This window comes from Urocampus carinirostris, chromosome 1 (genome assembly GCF_059441175.1).
Source record: "Urocampus carinirostris isolate Australia breed hairy pipefish chromosome 1, RoL_Ucar_1.0, whole genome shotgun sequence".
Classification (NCBI taxonomy): Eukaryota; Metazoa; Chordata; class Actinopteri; order Syngnathiformes; family Syngnathidae; genus Urocampus; species Urocampus carinirostris.
The window spans coordinates 62,646,381-62,667,728 of record NC_142349.1 but is presented as its reverse complement, the minus strand read 5'-3'; the positions used below and the strand labels follow the sequence as shown (position 1 = coordinate 62,667,728).

Genomic DNA, 21,348 nt, shown 5'->3' with positions numbered 1-21,348 from the left:
CTCACTGGTACTGAATTTCTTATCTTTTCTTAGAAAAGGTTTGGTAATCATTCAGTGAAAATAAAAGTGCCCATGAACTCATTCAATGAAGCACTTTAAAGGCACTAGCTACTGCGTATTCATGTTTATTTTTATATCTTTAAGTGTAAGACACTGCATTACTCAGCATTATAAAACCAAGTACATTGAGAACCTTCAGATTTTTTGTTGGAGAATTTGTGTCTATTGCCGTCAATGGCACCGCAATGTACATTAAATTGTATTTTTTTCCAATAATCACAGCATTTGGAATACAATGCTACTTTTTGTAGCAACATGTGGCTCAAAATGTTACTTTAATTATAAAATAGTTACATTTTTGCATTTTGAACTGTGACAAAGCATGATACCTTTTTTTACACGCATTAAAAAAAGCCACTTATGTATTTAGTAATTTGTGCTGAGTATTGGGGTATCAGACAAATTGTATACAAGTGTACAAATTCTGATTTATGTACTGAACACTTATCTCATTCAATGAAAGCCCATGATAAGTGCATTATTGATGTCTATAACCGTAACTAGGAGTGAATTAGATAAATAGCGAAAGCAAATTAAAACGTTTAGCATAAAGTAACATTTTTAGTCCTTCAAGTTGATCAGTTTTCTAAAATTCTCTTCTAACATTTAGAGCAAGGGTGTCCTACTTTTTTAGAAAGCAGGCCAAAATTGGTAAGCTGAAAAAATGTGTGAGGGCTGACTGTTCAGCCAGGAATGATTTGAAAATTCGCTAATAAATTCACCCTCCGTGAAAGAATTGTAGCGCTTGGCGTCGAAAACGCGTAGCATTTTCATTTGACTCACAGGGTCTTATTAAAACAGCTTCAGTTTGCTCCACCTTTTCACAGCGTTTGTTTTCAGTTAGCTTTTTGTACTCAGCATGTTTCATCTGGCAGTGCCTCTTGATATTATATTCTTTGAAAACGAGTCTCTTAGGCAGACGCAGTGGTTTCAGATTTTGGCGAAAAAAAATACCCTGGTTCCTACTTGTCCTGGAGGCGGCGGTCCACCTTTCCTTTTTATATTTACAATAGCCATGTCAAAAATGGGGTGGGCTAAAATTCTCACAGAAAGCCAAGGGCAAGGTGGCCAAAGGGCTACTGCCTTTATATAGTGATATACATATATATATTTATATATATATTAGTTATTTTGCATACATGTTTTTAATACTGTGGTCAACATTACTGGCAGGTCACATATTATCAATTTCTAGTCAGAATTCTATCACAGGCTGTAACTGGCCCCTGGGGTGTACTTCGGACATGCCTGATTTAGAGGCTTTAAGATTTAATTTTAAAAAAATAATAAACAAATAAAGCTACAAAAAGCAAAGATTTTGCTAGGTAGTGTTGAATATTCAACGTGTGGTCAGAATTCCGTTTTGCATTGCAGAAAATGTCAAGTGAATACTGTTAAGTCAATAATATGAATATGTTATCTGACTGATACTGGTGGAATCTGAGGTTGGAGAGGTGGCGTTAGCGTGCACTTGCGCATCAAAGGTTGCTGTAACAACTCCACCCCAAGGGGTCCGCCCCTCCCAGGAGACTGGAACTGAGAGCTGGTACACGTCTCACCTCGCAAGGGCAGTTTGAATTTGGCCAGCCAGAAGACAACAGGGCATATCCTAACAAGAAGAACTGTCTATCCAAATGGTGAAAGTTTATGTTCTCAACTTGTAGTTTTGTTTTATTTCCTTATTAGTGTTTTGTGTTCTATTCAAGCTTTTTCAGTAGATGATTAGTAAAAGAAAAGTCCATAAATCCAGTGTGTGTCTTGATTAAAGCATATTGAACTATCAAAAATGGTTAAAATAATTCACCCAAAGTGTGTTTAGCCACGCTTCAGAATAACTAAACAAGGTTTTTCATCCGTTTTCCTGACATAATGATCTAAAGACGAATGTGGTGCGCCAAAAGGTGAGACGAATTTTGAAAAGAATAAACTCGGCTCTTTAATTCAATTGGTCAATAAATTGTTTGTTAGAATAAAACCAGCTCGGTGGCCTTGGGGGTATGGCGCCCGCCCCGAGACTGGGAGGTTGTGGTGGAATCCCCTCCTCTGAATCAATCTTCCAAAAAGAGTCAGAAATGACTCTAGCCACCTCCCACTAGGGGAATATGGCAGTGGTATATAAAATATATATATAGAATAACAATAATAGAGGGGCCCTTGTATTCAATTTTTCTAATGAATACAAGGGCCCAGTAATAATAATACCGGTTTAATACAATAAAATAAAGCGAAAAATGTGTGAATATTGAAAAACATGCATTTTCATTTAACAAGAACTGCCAGTACCAAGACGTCATGTATGACTCAACTGTTGTGCAAATGAAAACAGTTTTTAAATATATCCTGCTTGTAAATGACACACATTGTTATTTGGACTTCAAATGGCCAGACTTTAAAGTCGCTAATTTAAATTGCTGACGCTATCGCTCAGTCCCTTTCTTTAAGTTTTGTTTTCGTCACGTAAACAAACCCCCGTTCAATTTGTAGCCACCCATCCATCCAATTTCTCGCGCTTATCCGGGGTCAGGTCACGCAATTTTTACCCTTGTGATTTATTTTTCAACAGGGATTGATGACTCCACTCCACTACCGAAGGGTTTGCGCAGAGGCCGGCCGAGGAGACAACAATCGCAGGTGACCTTAGGCGGCATAAGAAGGTCACAGTCGAGTGCTGGAACATCGGTGAGGCGGAAAGCGAGGAGGCGGGAAGGAGGGAGGTAATGTTGCATTTGATCACGTGACAAGAGGAGGTAAAGTCTACCACGTCATAGACCCTACAGGAAGCAACGCTCCACTTGTCACATCGCGTCAGTTTTCAAGCCGGATGCTGTCGTCACGGCGATGCCCTCGGCGGCCCCCTTTTCCTATCGCCACTTAGCATCCTCGTTTGAATCGCCGACTCGGCTCCCCACCGACTCGTACCTTAAATGTTCCGGACCTTGGTAATCTCAAGGAAGGCGAGGGGGTGAATGCCGCACCTGTCCGCTGGCAAATATTTCTTCTTTCACCCGTGGCCGAGCGCATTCAAAGTCATTAGATGCAGACGGGTACATCGTCTTCTGCTGTTGCGGTCCGTTTCTCAGGGAGGATGAAAACGTCTACAAATACCACGGCCCGTTGACCGCAAAAGTGGGGCTGAGGAGACAAAGGAGGAGTTTCAGACATAACATTAGGTACTCCCGTATGAATGAGTACGAGCAGTTTACAGAAAAATAATGTGTGGGATTGAAGGAAATAACAAAGTTGAACATCTGTCTATTTTAAAGGAAAAATATGTTTTTATATCAATTCTATATTCTTTAGACACAATAGTGAGGTTAACATTGTATATTCAAAGCAAATAAAAGCAATAGATTCCAATCTGTCAGCTTTGGGCCACATAGGGGATAGAATGGCAAATATAAAGAAAATTTATGAGGTTTATTTTTAACTCTACACCAAAATTTCTTGTTTTATTTTATTTAATCTTTAAAAGAACAGTCACCCTGAGAAAATTAGTATATTGCGATAACGTTTTGTACTTATCTTAGTTGATTTGGAACTATTGTTTTGTCTTTCTCTTAAAATTGCTTTACAGAAAACAAACTACTTCATCACAATGTTTTAATTTTCTGAGACAGTCCTGTATTCCGTCTTATATTTATGTAAGGTTATTTTATAATTTTGTAAATCAATAAATACATTCTAAAAAAGAAAGTTTCGTTCAAAATTAACAGTTAACTTGTATCTTTGGATATTTTAATAACTGCAGTGTATAAAACACAGCATAAATAAGAAAATGTCTTTTATATATATATATATATATATATATATATATATATATATATATATATATATATATATATGATATGATATATATTTCCATATTGTTAATCAAGAATGATTAAGCAAAAGTTAGAAAGTGTATAAGGTTAAATTTCTAATAACAACTGGACTACTGTTGTATGGCAAAAAGAGTGAAGTTGGATTTTTTTGAGAAAAAAAATGATGTCAAAGTTTAACTATTAAAACGTTCTTAGGATTACAATCATTTATATAATGTGGAATAATTACTTGTGAGGAATAAATTGTATGGGGGTCCAATATTTGGGTAAATGTACAATATACAGCAAAGCGTAATGCATTTTAGATTGCCGATTGAATTTTAGACTTTATTGTATACATTCCATGACAAATGAATCCTTTTCCTTAAACAAAGATCAATTTCAAGTCAATTTTAAATAGCGTCAACAATAACAAAGCTTTATTCCATTGGTGAAGGCCTTGAATGATGAAAATCACAGTGAAGAACGTTTGAAGACATACCGTGGAGATGTTTTCTTGTCAACAGCGCCATCTTCTGGAGAACTCGCATCAGTGATGATGCTGGCATCAGTGATGATGCTGGAATCAGTGATGATGCTGGAATCGGTGGTGATACTGGCATCGGTGGTGATGCTGGCATCAGTGGAGCAGGCCAGAGTTTCCCCATGCTTGAAAAGTTGCCAACAAGGTCAGATTCCAGGGGTATAGTGTTTTCTTGAATATTCTATTTAATTTAGTTTTCACCTTTGCTGCGAGCAGCTGGAGTTTTTCCTCTAACTCCTTGATAGTGTCTTCTTTGTCAGAAACCACTTGGTACAAGTTCTGGATGAGCATGCCCTGCACGGAGAGCTCATTGCGCAACGGTGCTAAGGGGCTGGACACGGGCTCCGATTTCTGCTCTTCCAGTTCTTTGGTCAGATTATTCACCGTCTCCTGCATCTGAGCTTTCTCCTTCTACAGTGGGATCAAAAGAAAAAGGCAAAAGACGGCATGTATTGGTGTAAACTATCCACAATAAGTGATTCAATACGGCTGGGATGCAAAAAAAAATAAGGAGTGGCTTGATTGGTGGAAAAATAACCAATTTAGATCACGATTCCATTTAATAAAGTAAATTTGCCCATTAGGCCATGCTAGTTACTTTTTTGTTGTCATTATATTTTTTTTCTTTAAAGAACTCGAGAACACTCTAAATTTATTTTGGAAGACATATCACATTAAAAAAAGAAAAACGGTAGATACAAACATTTTTTCGGGATGTCAAAAAATATCTGGACATTTCTGAGTTACATTTTGCATTGAGTGCACCTTTTTCCGAGGACAGGACATTACTGTAGTGCTTCTTTCCGCCACTACCGGCGTGTGGCGCTGTGAGAGGGCACCCAGCATCCACCCCGAAGAAGAAATCCCGCTACCTTTTCCTTGTTCATGTGTCAATATTCTATACTGTATCTCCAGCGCGCTAAGAACTTTGGCATTTTTATTGTTTAATATTTCGTGCATCCATTCAATACGGTTGGTGTAAAGTATAAAGAAGAGGCGGGCCATTTCTGTTGAAAAGAAAGTGGAATAAGAAAGCTTGATGTGGTTGAGAAAATGGTTGGATCATACACTCGTTTACTAGAGTTGCCAACAAACAATAAGAGTGAAAATCCACACCTCATCATAGTTGGTCAAGAACAGATGTGGGTAAAGTAGCCAAAAGATTTACTCAAGTAAAATTACTGTTACTTCAGAATAATATTAGTCAAGTACAGACACTCCCCTACTTACGACCATTCGACCTACGAAAAACTGTAGATACGAACATTTTTTGTCCGGACATTGCTGTAAGTTGGATTTTGAATCGTGTGCACCTTTTTCCGAGTACAGGACAGTACTGGAGTGCTTCTTTCCACCGCTACCGGCGTGTGGTGGCGCTGTGAGAGGTCACCCAGCATCTACCCCCAAGAGGAAATCTGCTTCCTCTCCCTAGTTCATGTGTAAACATGCTATACTGTATCTCTAGCGTGCTAAGAACTTTGACATTTTTGTTGTTTAATATCTCGTGCATCCATTCAATATGGTTGGTGTAAAGTGTAAGGAAGAGGCAAGCCGTTTCTTTTGAAATGAAAGTGGAATAAGAAAGCTTAATGCGGTTGAGAAAATGGTCGGAACGCTTTTTTCTGCCACTTTTTACCCCGGAGGAGGAAGTCGTCTAACTGTTGAAGCTCATCTTCCAAAAGTAAATTAAACTTAACTTTGTTTATCTTTATAGAGCATATTATTTTATGAAATCTTTATTTTTTAAGTACAAAACAATACAGGTTCCTTAAACAAGCCTTAAACATACTTATATAAACCTGAAATATACAAAATATAGCACTGAAGCATCTTACGAACAAATTCAACTTACGAACGATCGTCCGGTATCTCGTTCGTAAGTAGAGCAGCGTCTGTATTACAATTTAATTAGGTCTAATTCAATGCACCCAATGGTTGAACTATTTTGGTTTTGAACCCATTTTTTACCAATACAACTTGCTGAGAAATTTCTCAGTGATACCCAATAATTAACATTTACTAAATAAGGATTTAGATGACATATAAATATGTTATTTTGTGATGTTTAACATGATCCGTATTTGAAAATGTCACTGCCGTTTCAAAAATATTTCTTTCTGAAACTCGTTTTCATCTGTTATAATCTAACTCATCCATTTAAGAGTAAGTTTGAAGATTTTTTTTCCTAAATATATCGATATAAAATGTTTTCTTGCATTCATGTAAAAAAAATCAAAATCGTCCAATATGTTTTTAAGAAAACTTTTTCAAATGAGCGATACAAAATATCTTAATTTTTTCTTTAATTAAAAAAAATAATAATAATTTCGATTATAGATATATTATATACACCCCGCGATCCTACTGAGGATAAGCAGTGCAGATAATGGGGAAGAAGAGAGCGAGAGAAAGAAAGAGAGAGAGAGAGAAAGAAAAAAAGAAAGAAAGAAAGAAAGAAAGAAAGAGAGAGAGAAAGAGAGAGAGAGAGAGAGAAAGAGAGAGAGAGAGAGATGTCAAAGTTCTTAGCGCGCTGGAGATACAGTATAGTATGTTTATACACAAGCTAGAAAGAGGAAGCCGGATTTCTTCCTCGGGCTGGATGCTGGGTAACCTCTCACAGCGCCACACGCTGGTGGCAGCGTAAAAAAGCACTACAGTACTGTCTTGTACTGTACTCGGAAAAAGGTCCACAATACAAAATCTAACTTACAGCAATGTCTGGATATTTTTCGACATCCCAAAAAAAATGTTCGTATCTACCGTTTTTCGTAACTCAAATGTTCGTAAATAGGGAAGCGTCTAATATATTAATTTATATTCCAATTGTTTTTGTTTTAATAACATTTCAGGTTTTATTTGCAATTTGAATTTCTTGAGAGGACATTTTAAAACACTTTTGGGACGTTTGTGCAGCCCATGTCATGATTGCCAAAATGCAGACACCTGTGGCAATCGTCTGGTGCGCAGGAGCGCGCTCTCTGATTGGCTGGCACTCTCTTCTTAAGCTGTCAGCGCCAAAGGAGAGTGTCAGACCGTACTTGTGTCTCCCTGTGTGTTTTGCCAGATTCCAGTACCAAAGACCTTTCCTGTTTGATTCCTGCCTGCCTTCGGTGTCGACCTGTTCCTGCCCCACGCTTACGACCGGCTCTCCTGCCCTGGCCATCGACCTGCCCGCTAAGACGTATTGATTCTCCCTACCCGTCACGGAACTGCCATTCCGTCCAACGCTGCTAGCGACCGACAATCATCGGCTTCCTAAGCAAGCTCTGTCAGCTCAATGCAATAAAGATTCCTTTAAAACTAACGCAATTGGGTCCGAGATTCCATTCTGACAGCCCACCATCCCAAAAACACGTTAAAGCCTTACCAGCAACGCTTCCACCAGCTCGTCGTCGTGTTTGCTTTTAATTAGTGCGGCGGATATTTGAGCGGCCTTTTCCTCCGACAGACATTTGATCCTGGCCTTATAGCCTTCCAGTTTCTTCTTCGTGTCTTCAAGCTCCTTCTGAAGGGATTCGTATCCGACTAGGAGTCTCTGCAAAAGAAACCACCAAGTGATTTACATTTTCTACGGAATTAAATCGATTTTAATGCGTGCTCGCACATCGAGCGCTTCCTTCTTCTCCTTCTCCATGGTGCGGATCAAGTTGATGTTTCTGCCCTGGGTTTTGGAAGGTTCCTCTTCCGCGCTATGCTTACTCAACCCTTGCGTTGTCGCCCTCTTCAGCTGCTGCTCCAGGTCTCGCACCTGTCACAAATATTCAACACGTTCAGTGCCGAAGACGGCTATAGACGACAAACCTTCATTTTTTCCATTTAAGTAGGTCGACAATGAATGAGTTGAATAGGTGCCCAGGTATGCGCGACTAAAAGTGCCCAAATTAAATAAATCAATACGCCATTAAAATATTATTTTTTTCGTGTGGTAACTAAATATGGGGGCAGCACGGCGGCGCAGTGGTTAGCGCTTGTGCGGCACAGTTCATGTCATGGGAACCTGTCGTGGGTTCAAATCCAGCTCCAGACTTCCTGTGCGGAGTTTGTATGTTTTCCCCGTGCTTGCGTGGGTTTCCTCCGGGCACTCCGGTTTCCTCCCACGTTCCAAAAACATGCATTTCAGGTGAATTGGCCGGTCCAAATTGTCCCTAGGTGTGAATGAGCGAATGAGTTGTCTGTTACTGTGTGCCCTGCGATTGGTTGGCAACCAGTCCAGGGTGTCCCCTGCCCACTGCCCGATGATTGCTGGGATGGGCTCCAGCATCCCCGCGACCCTACTGAGGATAAGCAGTGCAGCTGATGAGATGAACTAAATATGGTCATAAAAGATGTAAAGCCATGTTTATTTGTAATCACAAGGTGTCTCAAAGGGCTGCATAGATTATTTTGCAAACTACAGACTATTATTACACCATCCCCTGATCTAAAACCTACATGAGGGCAAGATAAAACTCAAAAACCTCAACATGAGAAAAATGAAGAAACCTTGAGAAGGGACTGCACATGAGGTCATCCCCCTTCCAGGATAACCAGGCTGCAATGGATGTTGCATTAACAAACAATACAATTAAAATAATTAGATCTAAAATTAAATATATGTGTCATGAATTAATCACGTTGTATATGAAGATTTTCAAAAAACACTTTAATTTCTATATTTGTGTGTTAGCTCAGGAGGTAGAGCGATCGTTTTAGGATTAAGGGATCCCAGTTCGAATCCCGGCTTGTCCGTGTTACATGCCGAAGTGTCCTTGGGTAAGACACTGAACCCTTACTACCCCCAATAAGCAGGTTAGCGCCTTACATGGCTGCACAGATCACGGCCGCTATTGGGAAATGTGAAGCACAATGTAAAGCGCTTTGGGAAGTCATTGACTTGAAAAGCGCTATATAAATGCAGATGATTTCATTTCATTTCATTTCATTTATTTGTATACTTTGTTTATTATTTCGACAATTGATTAGTTAATTAGCTGAGATGGGCTCCAGCACCCCCGCGACCCTACTGAGGATAAGCGGTGCAGATAATGGATGGATAAGTTAATTACCGTAAGTGATGATCCACAATTATATTTTTAATTTTAAGTTTGCACATGTTTTAAAGGAAACACATTTAAAACCTTCCTTGATATATCTAGCACATGAAGCTACAAGTGTTGTGAAGAAATTAAAACTGAGATTAAACACATTTTCTGGTAATTAATCATAATTAATCACGGATATAAAAATGGAGGGGAAAAAAGTCGAATTTTCTCAGTTACTGTAACTCAGAATGAATCAGGTATGTATCTGTATAAAATGCTAATTATCAAATATTATAGGCCACTCAATCACCAATGTAAAAAATATCAAGTTTAATCACATATTTATCAGTTAAAATGCGTAAAAATTAAAAAACACTTGATTAATAGTTAATGATTTCTCATAGTTAACTCACAGTAAAAAAATTGATTTTTTTGGGGGTGGTTCATCTATTTGGTTGGCTTGATTTTTATTTCTGATAAATCTTATGACTATAATCAGTGTCTGAAACTCATGACAAAATGTAGCGGACACCAGAGCAGACAACTCTGAAAAGTTGCCTGCCCAGCCATAAAGTTGCCTGCCCCATTTTTCCCAACTTGAAACACAATAAGACGACGAATCGCAGAAAAAAAAAACGTTGTTGCAAAGTATTAAGGATTGATAATCAGAGTATAGAACAGAACAACACTTTATTATAAACCTACTTTTTCATTGCATGTATATGACATCGCTGTTTTCCATCTGCCATCCGTATCTACCTGTATTTACTCATCTTCATTCATGCAATGTTTGCGTTGCGTCGTCTGCTACAAGCCACGTGAACTCCTCTTTCCACAAAGCTTTTAATGTACGTTTACGTTTTGTAGCGTCATCAAGTTTGTTAGCTTCTTTTGAATCTTTCGTCTGGGGCTGAGGTTTTGGCTTGATTCCTAACCACTTGTGCATTTTTCTTGTGTTCTCTGTGCGTCTCCTTTGGAAAATGATATGCAAATGCACGACCTCATAACGCTCAGGAGAGTCCGGAACCACGAAGTTATTCCATGCAGGCTTCTGATTGGCTGACGAGTATGCAAATTGCCAAACAAACCGAAATTTCCAAACCGAACGAAAATTTCTAAATCGGGATAAAGCAAACGTTTGATTTGAAAAAAATAAAAATAAAAATAGGCAGCACGGCGGCGCAGTGGTTAGCGCTTGTGCGGCACAGTTCATGTCATGGGAACCTGTCGTGGGTTCAAATCCAGCTCCAGACTTCCTGTGCGGAGTTTGTGTGTTCTCCCCGTGCTTGCGTGGGTTTCCTCCGGGCACTCCGGTTTCCTCCCACGTTCCAAAAACATGCATTTCAGGTGAATTGGCCGGTCCAAATTGTCCCTAGGTGTGAATGAGCGAGTAAGTTGTCTGTCCCCGTGTGCCCTGTCATTGGCTGGCAACCAGTTTAGGGTGTCCCCTGCCCACTGCCCGGAGATGGCTGGGATGGGCTCCAGCACCCCCGCGACCGTAATGAGGATAAGCGTTACAGCTGATGAGATGAGATGAAATGAGATTTTCAACGGGACCCGGACTCTGCAGGTCTGCGTCATATCTTAAGTACCGGTATCATTTTACGTTCAATTTGCCGGCTGTGGTTTTTGGACTGTGTACTTCATATTCAGTTACAATTGCGGGACTCAAAGTCGGGTTTGGGTTAAATTTGTGATTGTGTTACATGTTTTAATGTGGGCGCATGCGGCTTATATACAGGTGCGGCTTTCATGTGTGTTGGTTTTTATACAATAATTAATAATTGCAGTTATTGATGATGAAAGTATCCATTGACTGTTCCATCGGAGTTTTCGATGGTCACTGTATTTAAACACAAGTCATAGTTCACCAAAATCTGTCTAGTTAATGCTTAGTTAGCGGCTAGTGATAAAAGTTTTTGTCTGTATCCGTGGTTAGCGGTAGGAAGTAAAGAAAAATACAAGGTAATTATAAATGACTTTCACTTTACCCTTGCCTGCAGGGCCAGTATCTGCTGCGCACGACCCCGAAAGCTACCTGTACTGCTCAACAACTGCTGAACGTTGGCCTCTTCCCCAACTTCGCTCACCAGAACCTGAAAAGTGGAAAACAAAATGGGATGAGCACAACTTTGTTTGAGAGGTGACTTTGGGTGAAATGCTGCGCACCTTATGAGCTAGTTTCAATTCTTGTTTTAGAAACTGAATCTGGTTGCGGTGCTCTGTGACTTTGAGTTGAGCAGCGGATAATTTGTCCTTCAGGGACTTCATTGCTGGAAGGTCCTGATTTCAAGAACAAAGCAATCAGGCGCACTGATTAGGTTGAGATAGTAAGACTTAAAAAAATGGAAATACAGGATATGCTCTCAGATCTAACGAATTCTCATTGGCAAATATCATAAAAATAAATACGGATTTTCAAAGAGTGACTGTGGGGAAATAATCTTTTAAAGATGATGCAAAAAATAAACAAAATAAAATGTGAGAATAAAAAGGGAAATGAAACAAAATAAAAACTGTAAATGCCTCAAATAAATATAAAATAATAAATGTTAAAGACAAACAGTCCAGTATGTCCCTTGCCCACAATCAGCTCTGATGGGCTCCAGCATTCCCACAATCCCAGTGAGGAGAAGAGCCTGGAGAATGAATGAATGAAAGACATCTAAACTTTTAAAGGGACAGTTTTATATTTAGTCCCTCCTAGTGGTACAAAAAAACTTTCATTCAGTAAAGAAAACATTGATATTAATACTAGGCAAAAATACATGTATCATAATAGCAATGTTAATTTTCATCAAGAAATTTTTATTTCTTTCACCTAGTGGATTCCATACCTAGTAGTCCACGTTTGTCTGGCATCTTTCTGCTTGCTGCTGCATTGGTTTTATTTCGCATTAGACAACAGTGCGATCTAGTGGTCAAATATTGCACACTGGGCCTTCAAGGGTAGAGAGATGATAGCAAAAGCCATTTAAGTGAAAAATATGTCTCAAAAACTGCTGTGAACATTGACAAATGTCACATCACACAGAGTGACTCAGTTAAAAATTTAGGTGTCATATTTGACCCCTACCTGTCCTTTCAAACGCGTGTGAAGAAAGTTACTAGAACCGCTTTCTTCCATCTTCGCAACATTGCTAAAATACGTCCTATACTGTCTCAGTCAGAGGCGGAGATTATAAATCACGCGTTTGTTAGCTCCCGTCTCGATTACTGTAATGCACTACTCTCCGGTCTCCCGAAGTCCAGAATCAAGAGTCTTCAGCTGGTACAAAATGCCGCAGCGAGGCTTTTAACTAGGACAAAAAAGTCCGATCACATCACGACGATTTTGGCTAAAGTGCATTGGCTCCCTGTTAGCCTAAGATGTGATTTCAAGGTTCTCTTAGTATTATACAAAATCATACATGGACTTGCTCCCTCATATCTTTCAGATCTGATTTCCCCCTATGTTCTGGTCCGAAGCCTTCGTTCTGAGAGAGCCGGTCTTCTGGTGATCCCAAGAGCCAAGAAGTGTTCCGCTGGTTCGAGAGCGTTCTCCATCCGGGCATCGGTGCTGTGGAATGCTCTTCCCCCTGAGATCCGATCTGCAACCTCAGTGGAAATGTTTAAATCTAAGCTTAAAACTCACTTCTACTCTATAGCATATGAATAACCTATACTTTTTGTGGACAATATCTCTGTATTATTAGTGATTGCAACATCCTTTGCTGTCTGGTAATCCTGGAAGGGGGATACCACATGTGCGGTCCCTTCTCAAGGTTTCTTCATTTTCCTCATGTTGAGGTTTTTGAGTTTTTCCTTGCCCTCGTGTTGGTTCCAGACCAGGGGATGGTGTAATAACAGTCTGAAAAATAGTCTGTGTAATAACCTGTAAAGCCCTTTGAGACTCTTTGTGATTAAGGGCTATACAAATAAAAATGACTTGACTTGACTTGAGTTTTGGAGAGGATGTCATTGGGTCTCACCCTAAAATATACACAGAGACGGAGATATAACAAAAAGGGAACGCCCTTTATTGCATCCGTTCCGCAATATTCATTCAAGCCACGTTCCTTGTTTCTCTTCTCACATCGGCATTTATAGTGTGTTCAAGAGATCTCATGATGTTTTTCCCGGCCCCGACTTTGCTCAGTCAACATATTGTGACTTATCTCCTGACTCCCGCCAGATGTCTTCACAAAATGGGCTACTGTCAGCTCGAAGGCTGCTGACTTACAGTTAATCCACAACATGACTAGTAAAACTAATGCTGCATAAATTAAAACGTTAAGTCCCACGTACAGTATCCAAAGCTTTAAAAAGGTGAAAACTTTAACTCCCAGGTACAGTCTGTCTTATTCGACCACTAGATGTTGCTGCATTGTGTAACAAACCGAAAATGAGTGCTACAGAGCAGTGGTCAGCAAGCACCAGGCCACAGACCGGTACCGGACCGCACAGAAAGAAATAAAAAATGCCTTATTTTTTTGATTCTACCATATAGAACTTGCATTTTTTTACCCCCAAAACAACTCAATGTTTGGGTTTATGGTAATATATTAAAGTATTTGAGTGATGACGAATCGGTTGAAAAATATCTCTGAACACATTTGCAAAACATTGAATGCAAAGGGAATTGAACCTGGATTTCAGCGGTGGGAGCGCCGAGGCCTAACCACTAGACCCCTAGGAATGTAAATTTGATCTCGTCATCACACTATTTCTAATCATGATACCAGAGACAGATGTAAGAGTCCAACATTCGTTGTTTATGTGATAGTTCAAGTAGTATTGCTTATTCAAATCAACATTGTTTTCTTTAATTCATTGGATTTTCATCAACACTCGGAGGCGCTAAATAGTACACGATGACCCTTTAAACGTTTGTAATTCTTGATTCTACTTAAGGCAGTGGCGGTTCTACACTAAATTACTCCCTGGGTCGAAACCAACACCGGGTGCTCTTCCGACCAACCATACAACCCAGCATACCAGCTCAGTAGCCTAGCATACCAGCTCAGTAGCCTAGATGGTAAGGCGCCCGCTTTGAGACTGGGAGGTCGGTGGTTCGCGCCCCGGCCGAGTCATTCCTAAGACTTAAAAAGTGGTCGGCGGCGCCCTATGTTGGCTGCGGCTGCATCGGCTCGCTACAACGGGTCAGGTGCAATCGACATTTCGTTCTGTGTACATTGTTACACAGAATGACAATACAAGGAAATTATTATTATTATTATTATTATAACCCCCAAAAAATTGCCAAGACACATAATTAACACGAATAAAATAGGTGGATATATTTTTCAATTGCACAAATACAAATACACTTTATACATAAAAATGGCAAATATAAAAAAATGCTTAAATAATATATACAAATACAATGTTTTCGTAAAATTGGGAAATATAAAGAAAAATGCTTAACTAATATATACAAATAGACTATATTTATAAAAAGTGCAAATATTTATCAAAAAATACTTAAATGATTAATACAAATACACTATACATAAAAATGGCCAATATTTATCAAAAAATGCTTAAATATATATATATATATATATATATATATATATATATATATATATACATATATATATATATATATATATATATATATATATATGTCGCCCAGGCGGCTGCCCACCTCTCCCTTGCCTAAAACCGCCACTGTCTTTAAGTTAACACGCGAGTTAAAGCTTTAAAGTGATTAACTATTGAGTTAAAGTTTTAAGCTGTAACTTTTTACAGCACTTGCCCAACATTTAAAAACCCAATAAGCGGCAAACTGGACAAATTAAAAAAAAAAGCATTACAAAGTCAAGTCTTAAGTATGTATTTTTTCATACTTGCTAAAATATCTCTCACGCAGGCTTGTTCGACCTGGTTTAAAGAAAAAAACAAACATCATAAAACGTAACTCAGAGGTATTTTAGATGGAAATAGACTTACCCCACAATCTTTTGAGATGTGCTTCTGAATATTGGAGTCGGGCTTTTGCTCCGACAGTGAAAGAAGAGCGGCCTGCAGCTGTTAAAAAAAAAAAAAAAAAAAGAAACCAGGTAAAAATAAGTCAAAAGAAATGTTTTAATAAATAAGTATTTGAACACCCTGCTATTTTGCTTTTTGCCCCACTTAGAAATCATGGAGGGGTCTGAAATTTTCATCGTAGGTGCATGTCCACTGTGAGAGAGATAAACTAAAAAGAAAAATCCAGAAATCACAATGCATGATGTTTTAACAATTTATATGTGTTATACAGTTGCAAATAAGCATTTGAACACCTGTAAATCATCAAGAATACTAACCCTAAAAGACCTGTTAGTCCGCCCATTAGAAATCCACCTGAACTCCATGTAACATCCTGAATTAGATGCATCAGTTTGAGGTCGTTATCTGCATAAAGACACCAGTCCACCCCATACAATCGGTAAGACTTTAACTCTTAACATGGCGATGACCAAGGAGCTGTCCAAAGATACCAGAGACAAAATCGTACACCTTCACAAGGCTGGAAAGGGCTACGGAGCAATTGCCAAGCAGCTTGGTGAAAAAAGGTCCACTGTTGGAGCAATTATTAGAAAATGGAAGAAGCTAAACAGCTCACATTCTCAACAACAATCTCAATCTGAGTGGAGCTCCATGCAATATATCACCTCATGGGGTCTCAATGATTCTAAGAAAAGTGAGGAACCAGCCCAAAACTACACGGCAGGAGTTAGTCAATGACCTGAAAAGAACTGGGACCACCTTTTCCAAGGTAGGTAATACACTAAGATGTCATGGTTTGAAATCCTGCATGGCACGAAAGGTTCCCCTGCTTAAACCAGCACACAACAAGGCCCGTCTTAAGTTTGCATATGACCATTTGGATGATGGGAGAAGGTTTTGTGGTCAGATGAGACCAAAATTGAATTTTTTTGGTCATAATTCCACCAAGCGTGTTTGGAGGAAGAAGAATGAAGAGTACAATCCGAAGAACACCATCACTACTGTGAAGCATAGGGGTGGTAGCATCATGCTTTGGGGGTGTTTTTTGCACATGGGACAGGACGAGTGCACTGCATTAAATAGAGGATGACTGGGGCCATGTATTGTGAGATTTTGGGGAACAACCTCCTTCCCCCAGTCAGCGCATTGAAGATGGTTCGTGGCTTGGTCTTCCAACAGGACAGCGACCCGAAGCACACAGCCAGGATAACCGGAGCGTAAGAAGCATATCAAGGTTTTAGCCATAGCCAAGCCAGTCTCCAGACCTGAACTCAACCAATAATCTTTGCAGGGAGCTAAAACTCTGTGTTTCTCAGCGACAACCCAGATACCTAACTGATCTAGAGAAGGTCTGTGTGGAGGAGTGGGCCAAGATCCCTCCTGCAGTGTGTGCAAACCTGGTGAAAAACTACAGGAAACGTTTGACCTCTGTAATAGCAAACAAAGGCTACTGTACCAAATATCAACATTCATTTTCTCAGGTGTTCAAACACTTATTTGCAGCTATATCACACAAATAAATTGTGAAAAAAATCATGCAAAGTGATTTCTGGATTTCTCTTTTTAGTTTATCACTCTCTCAGTGGGCATGCACCTACGATGAAAATTTCAGACCCTCCATGATTTCTAAGTGGGAAGTACTAGCAAAATAGCAGGGTGTTCAAATACTTATCTTCTTCCCTGAATCTAGATGACATCAAAACCAACCTGCTTATCAAGCTCCTTAATCCTATTAGTGTTTTGTTTGGATTTCGACTTCTCTCTCTCCATTTCAGACGTCAACTCTCGATTCTTCTTGGACAACTCTACGATCTTGACGGCGGCCATGTCGCCCGCTATTCCGGCGACGCCTAAAACGCAAAAATGTTGTTTTGTTTATAAACTAGCAACAATACAATCATACTGTTACCTACCTGCCATGGCCAGAAGTCTCTCATCGTCCAACTTCTTCTGCATGAGCTTGATTTCCAAATCCTTTTCGGCGAGCAAATTTATCAGGCAATCGTTTTCATCCCTCATCTCTCTCAGTTGGATCAACCACCTTGCATCCGCATGCTGCTCCCTAAACACAAATCAACGTAAATATACAAGGAGGCAGGAGTAGGCAACACTGTTAATCAGTGCACTCAAAATAAAATGCAAAAATAGAATTGTCTTAATCAATATTTATTACAACATAGTGTACATCGTTTGCGAGATAAGACACGACACTCCAGGATAAACATGTCATAAAAGACTTTTAAGAAAATACATTTAATGAAAAATATAAATATATAGTAGGATAGGCGGCACGGCGGATGAGTGGTTAGCGTGTCCATGGCACAGTTCTCCTGTGCAGAGTTTGCATGTGCTCCCCGTGCTTTCTTGGATTTCCCCCCAAATTGTCCCTAGGTGTGAATGAGCGAGTGAAATGTCTGTCTCCGTGTGCCCTGCAACTGGCTGGCAACCAGTTCCTGCCCACTGCCCGAATTGGCTAGGATGGGCTCCAGCACCCCCGCAACCCTACTGAGGATAAGCGGTGCATATAATTGATGGATGGATAATATTAGGATAGTCAATATTTACAAGGTGGTCTTTTTTCGACTGGCCGAGGTTGCAAATGCATCAGAAAATAGTGCTTTGGAACATAAGCAGCAACATTGTGCAAAAATAATAAAGACATATATAAATATAATTTTTCATCCTTTGGATTGTATTTCTATTTTGTATTAACTTTAAATGTTGGTGATAGGAATGACTGGAGATGTGTTGTAAAAAGATAGTGGGATGTTTAGACGTGTTCTAAGGGATGGGCAGGGCACCTTTATGATGTGGCAGGGGTAAACCAGTGAAAGATGTCGGGCCCTGCTGTTGATCAGAAGAGGGTGTCGTGTCACCCTGACCCGAGTGACATGGCCACTTTCTTCTGCCCCGTTTGATCTGGAGAGACGAAAGCTTGGGTGCCAAGGTGGTGAACCTTTTTGGATGTTTGGGCATTTGGGTTGGCCATGGTCCAATAATTTTAGTGTGTTTTTGCAACTTTTTCCCTTTTTTATATTTTCCTTGTTTGTATGTGTTTCTTTTGCTGTCGGTCACTGCTCTCGAGGGATATGACCAGGGCAGATAGATGTATTAACTGTAATTCTTTTATATTTTATTTTTAATTATATTGTTTCTTATTGCAACATCTATTGCAGCCTGGTCATCTTAAAAGGGGATGACCTCATGTGCGGTCCCTTCTCAATGTTTCTTCATTTTCCTCATGTTGTTTTTGAGGTTTTCCTTGCCCTTATGTAGGTTTTAGATCAGGGGATGGTGTAATAATACTCTGTAATTTGTAATAATCATGTGTAGCCCTTTATCACTCCTTCTGATTAAGGCAAATAATGATGACTTGACTTACATTAGCTCAGGAGGTAGAGATCTCGTTTTCGGATCAAGAGGTCGCAGGTTCGATTCCCAGCTCCTCTGTTATATGTCGAAGTGTCCTTGTGCAAGACACTGAATCCCTAATGCCCCCAATAGTTAGGCGCCTTGCATGGCTAACTTGGTGTGTGAGTGTGTGTGTGAATGGGTAAGTGTGAAGCACATTTTAAAGCGCTTTGGGAGGTCTTCATTGACTTGAAAAGCGCTATATAAATGAAGACCATTTACATTGGCAATATATTTTCTTTTACCTGCAGGTCCCACCTGTGGAAGGTAAGTAAATGGCTTGTTGCACACTGGATATGATTGAAAAAAGAAAAGTATATAGATTTGATGTACTTTTAGATGGTAATTAAAACTGTTGTTTTTTTATATCAATTATTTTAGTCCCTCATTATTCGGTGGCATTAAATGTGAAACTCAGCATTAAAAAAAATAATATTTTAATTTGATATTTCATTAATTTAGTTTACTTTTTGTATTGTTTAAAGCCCCAATGTGTAATATTTAATCGCTAGATGGCAATTTTATCTAATGCTGCTACGCTGTGTTCTGTCCCACTGGTTGTCGTTCGCAAGACACCAGACCAACATGGTGGCGACTACTAGGTATTAATTCCACTATGTACAAGAAATACAAATGTCTCAACCTATGATATTTGTCACAAAAACTAACGCTAGTATGATAGGTCATGTTCATCTGTATGTACCACTAGGAGGCACTAAATACAACACACTGTCCCTTTAAGACAAAAGCAAAACGTGTTCGCTTGAAAACTTACTTGTGACATGTAGGGTAAAAAATGAAGTCTTTTGAAAAACATAAACATTATGTTTTAAAAGCAAAGAACTCAATGGTTTTGTTTTGCCCTAGAAAAAAAACACTTCCTGTTAGCACATTGACCATTGCACACACGTGACGACACCATGACAGACGGGAGTAAACCCTAGCAAACAGTGGACAAGGTCAGTAAACAGTAGACAACAAAAACAGTGATTCTATTTAACACCATTTGCAATGACTAGTGAAACGAATAACGTGCAGTTGTCGAATGAGGTGGCTCACCTTATCGGAAAGCATTAATTGAGCTTTTTAGAAAAACTAAGGGTAGCATTAGCAATGCTAGCTACCGAGTCTTCGTCCTAACATATTCACACATCTAAACAAATCGTCCAGTCTGCCTAACGTCAGTCCACATGATCTGTACATCTATATTGTAAATGGAGTCTCCCCATACACCAGTGCCGATCTATAAGCTTATAAAAGTCTGGATGCTCACCAGTTCTTTGGAACACGTACACGTTTCTGTGCTTCATTGTGCCAAAAAATGCACCCCTGTTGTGAAATGTCCCCCCCAAACACAAACGTTACTAAAACGACTTTTATCTAAATTTTGTGGGAAATTTAGTAAAACAGTAAAACATGAACATTTACTTCATGTATAGAAACCACTTTTAAGCATGTTTAGAATATTTACTTTGGTGAAATGACACCTTATCTTCTGAACATTCGCCTCCCGTATTCTCCATTGTTAATTTGGGAGTTAATTTCCGCGTAAGAAAATTTATAATAAAGCAAATAACAGTTTTCTATACATATGCTCTTCAGAAGATTACTGTTTCGAATCGCTGCTTAATTGCAATAAAAGCAGCTTGTTTACATAGTAAGAAATGGCAACAGTATGCCACTAACATTAGCTGGTTAGCACTAGCTAAATTGTTATGAGTGTCTGACAACACTCGTACAAACTAACATAAAATTGCTTGGAAATACATAAAACTTCCTTGTAAAATATGCTTGCTGCAAATCCTGGAATAATTTGAGGGCTGCTTGTCCCTCCATTTGCTTTTCGGATGAACATCACCTTCTTGTCTTGATCAAAACAGGTATGTAAAATTCAAAATCATGTCTAGAACCATGCCGGTTGGCACAGCCCTACGCACAGCAATGAATCACCATCGTAAAAAGTTGTGGTTGGGTACATCTATCATTGCTATTGATGTTTGTTTCAACTCAATTGCTCATTCAACTGCTATCTGCTGGGGAGCTTCTGTCGTCCGTCATGGCTCTCATTCTAACAGGGAAGGCAACGTGACGTCACGTGCAAAGGGTCAATATGCGACCTGTTTTGATACCGGAGATTGTTTTTGACAACAAGTCAACTTAATTTTGTACAATTTAAGTTTACACGAGCATATAAAAATTCATAAATCATTTTTCTTAGAAAATCAAATTAACAGTAAAACTCACGTGTCGTCCTCCGAGTTGGTAGATTGGTTTTCCATCGTTTTATTTAAGTAATCCCCGTAACCCGTTTCCTGTTGCTTAGCTACACTTTTCTTTAAAGCGGAATATAAAACACAGCTCAAAAATATAGTGCGGAGTATTCCATTACACTCCCAAGTTTGTTTGCTTTAATTGTGCAAAAATATTAGATTATCGCATGAATGTAAGCCTTTGTTGCGCAAAAGCAAACAAATGGCGGGCATTGTAAAATCGTTTCCCCTTTGTTGCGCCATTGCAAATCCCGACTGGCCTTTCTTAC

At 39.3% G+C, this 21,348-nt stretch overlaps 1 protein-coding gene and 1 long non-coding RNA gene across 5 annotated transcripts; one reads left to right on the top strand and one right to left on the bottom strand.

Moving 5' to 3' along the window:
• Window positions 1-2,203: 2,203 nt before the first annotated feature.
• On the bottom strand, window positions 2,204-21,313 carry LOC148376506 (coiled-coil domain-containing protein 13-like). 4 transcript variants are annotated; one of them, XM_088347959.1, is made up of 11 exons: window positions 21,054-21,313; window positions 17,312-17,460; window positions 17,106-17,248; window positions 15,360-15,437; window positions 11,595-11,708; window positions 11,417-11,521; window positions 8,009-8,152; window positions 7,772-7,939; window positions 4,606-4,815; window positions 4,363-4,529; window positions 2,204-3,192 (listed from the first exon to the last, which is right to left on the bottom strand). In XM_088347959.1, the coding sequence occupies exons 1-11, from the start codon at window positions 21,086-21,088 to the stop codon at window positions 3,156-3,158; spliced, it is 1,350 nt and encodes a 449-aa protein (XP_088204085.1). In that variant the 5' UTR covers window positions 21,089-21,313; the 3' UTR covers window positions 2,204-3,155. The 4 variants fall into 4 exon arrangements, with proteins under 4 accessions (XP_088204085.1, XP_088204112.1, XP_088204093.1 ...); XM_088347986.1 differs by having other exon boundaries at window positions 17,312-17,453; XM_088347967.1 differs by lacking the exon at window positions 21,054-21,313 and adding an exon at window positions 20,601-20,854.
• On the top strand, window positions 2,625-7,708 carry LOC148376507 (uncharacterized). Its single transcript, XR_015852062.1, has 3 exons — window positions 2,625-3,230; window positions 4,388-4,549; window positions 7,469-7,708. It is a non-coding gene; the product is annotated as an uncharacterized LOC148376507 (long non-coding RNA).
• Window positions 21,314-21,348: the final 35 nt, after the last annotated feature.

Bases quoted from the DNA above. Each gene is read 5' to 3' on its own strand.
- LOC148376506 (XM_088347959.1), bottom strand. From the start codon at position 21,088: ATGGAAAACCAATCTACCAACTCGGAGGACGACAC. The intron at 15,438-17,105 runs GTTGGTTTTGAT...TTTTTTTAACAG, and splicing joins TTAAGGAGCTTGATAAGCAG to CTGCAGGCCGCTCTTCTTTC. The intron at 8,153-11,416 runs GTAAAGTGAAAG...TATTTGTGACAG, and splicing joins TACTGGCCCTGCAGGCAAGG to GTGCGAGACCTGGAGCAGCA.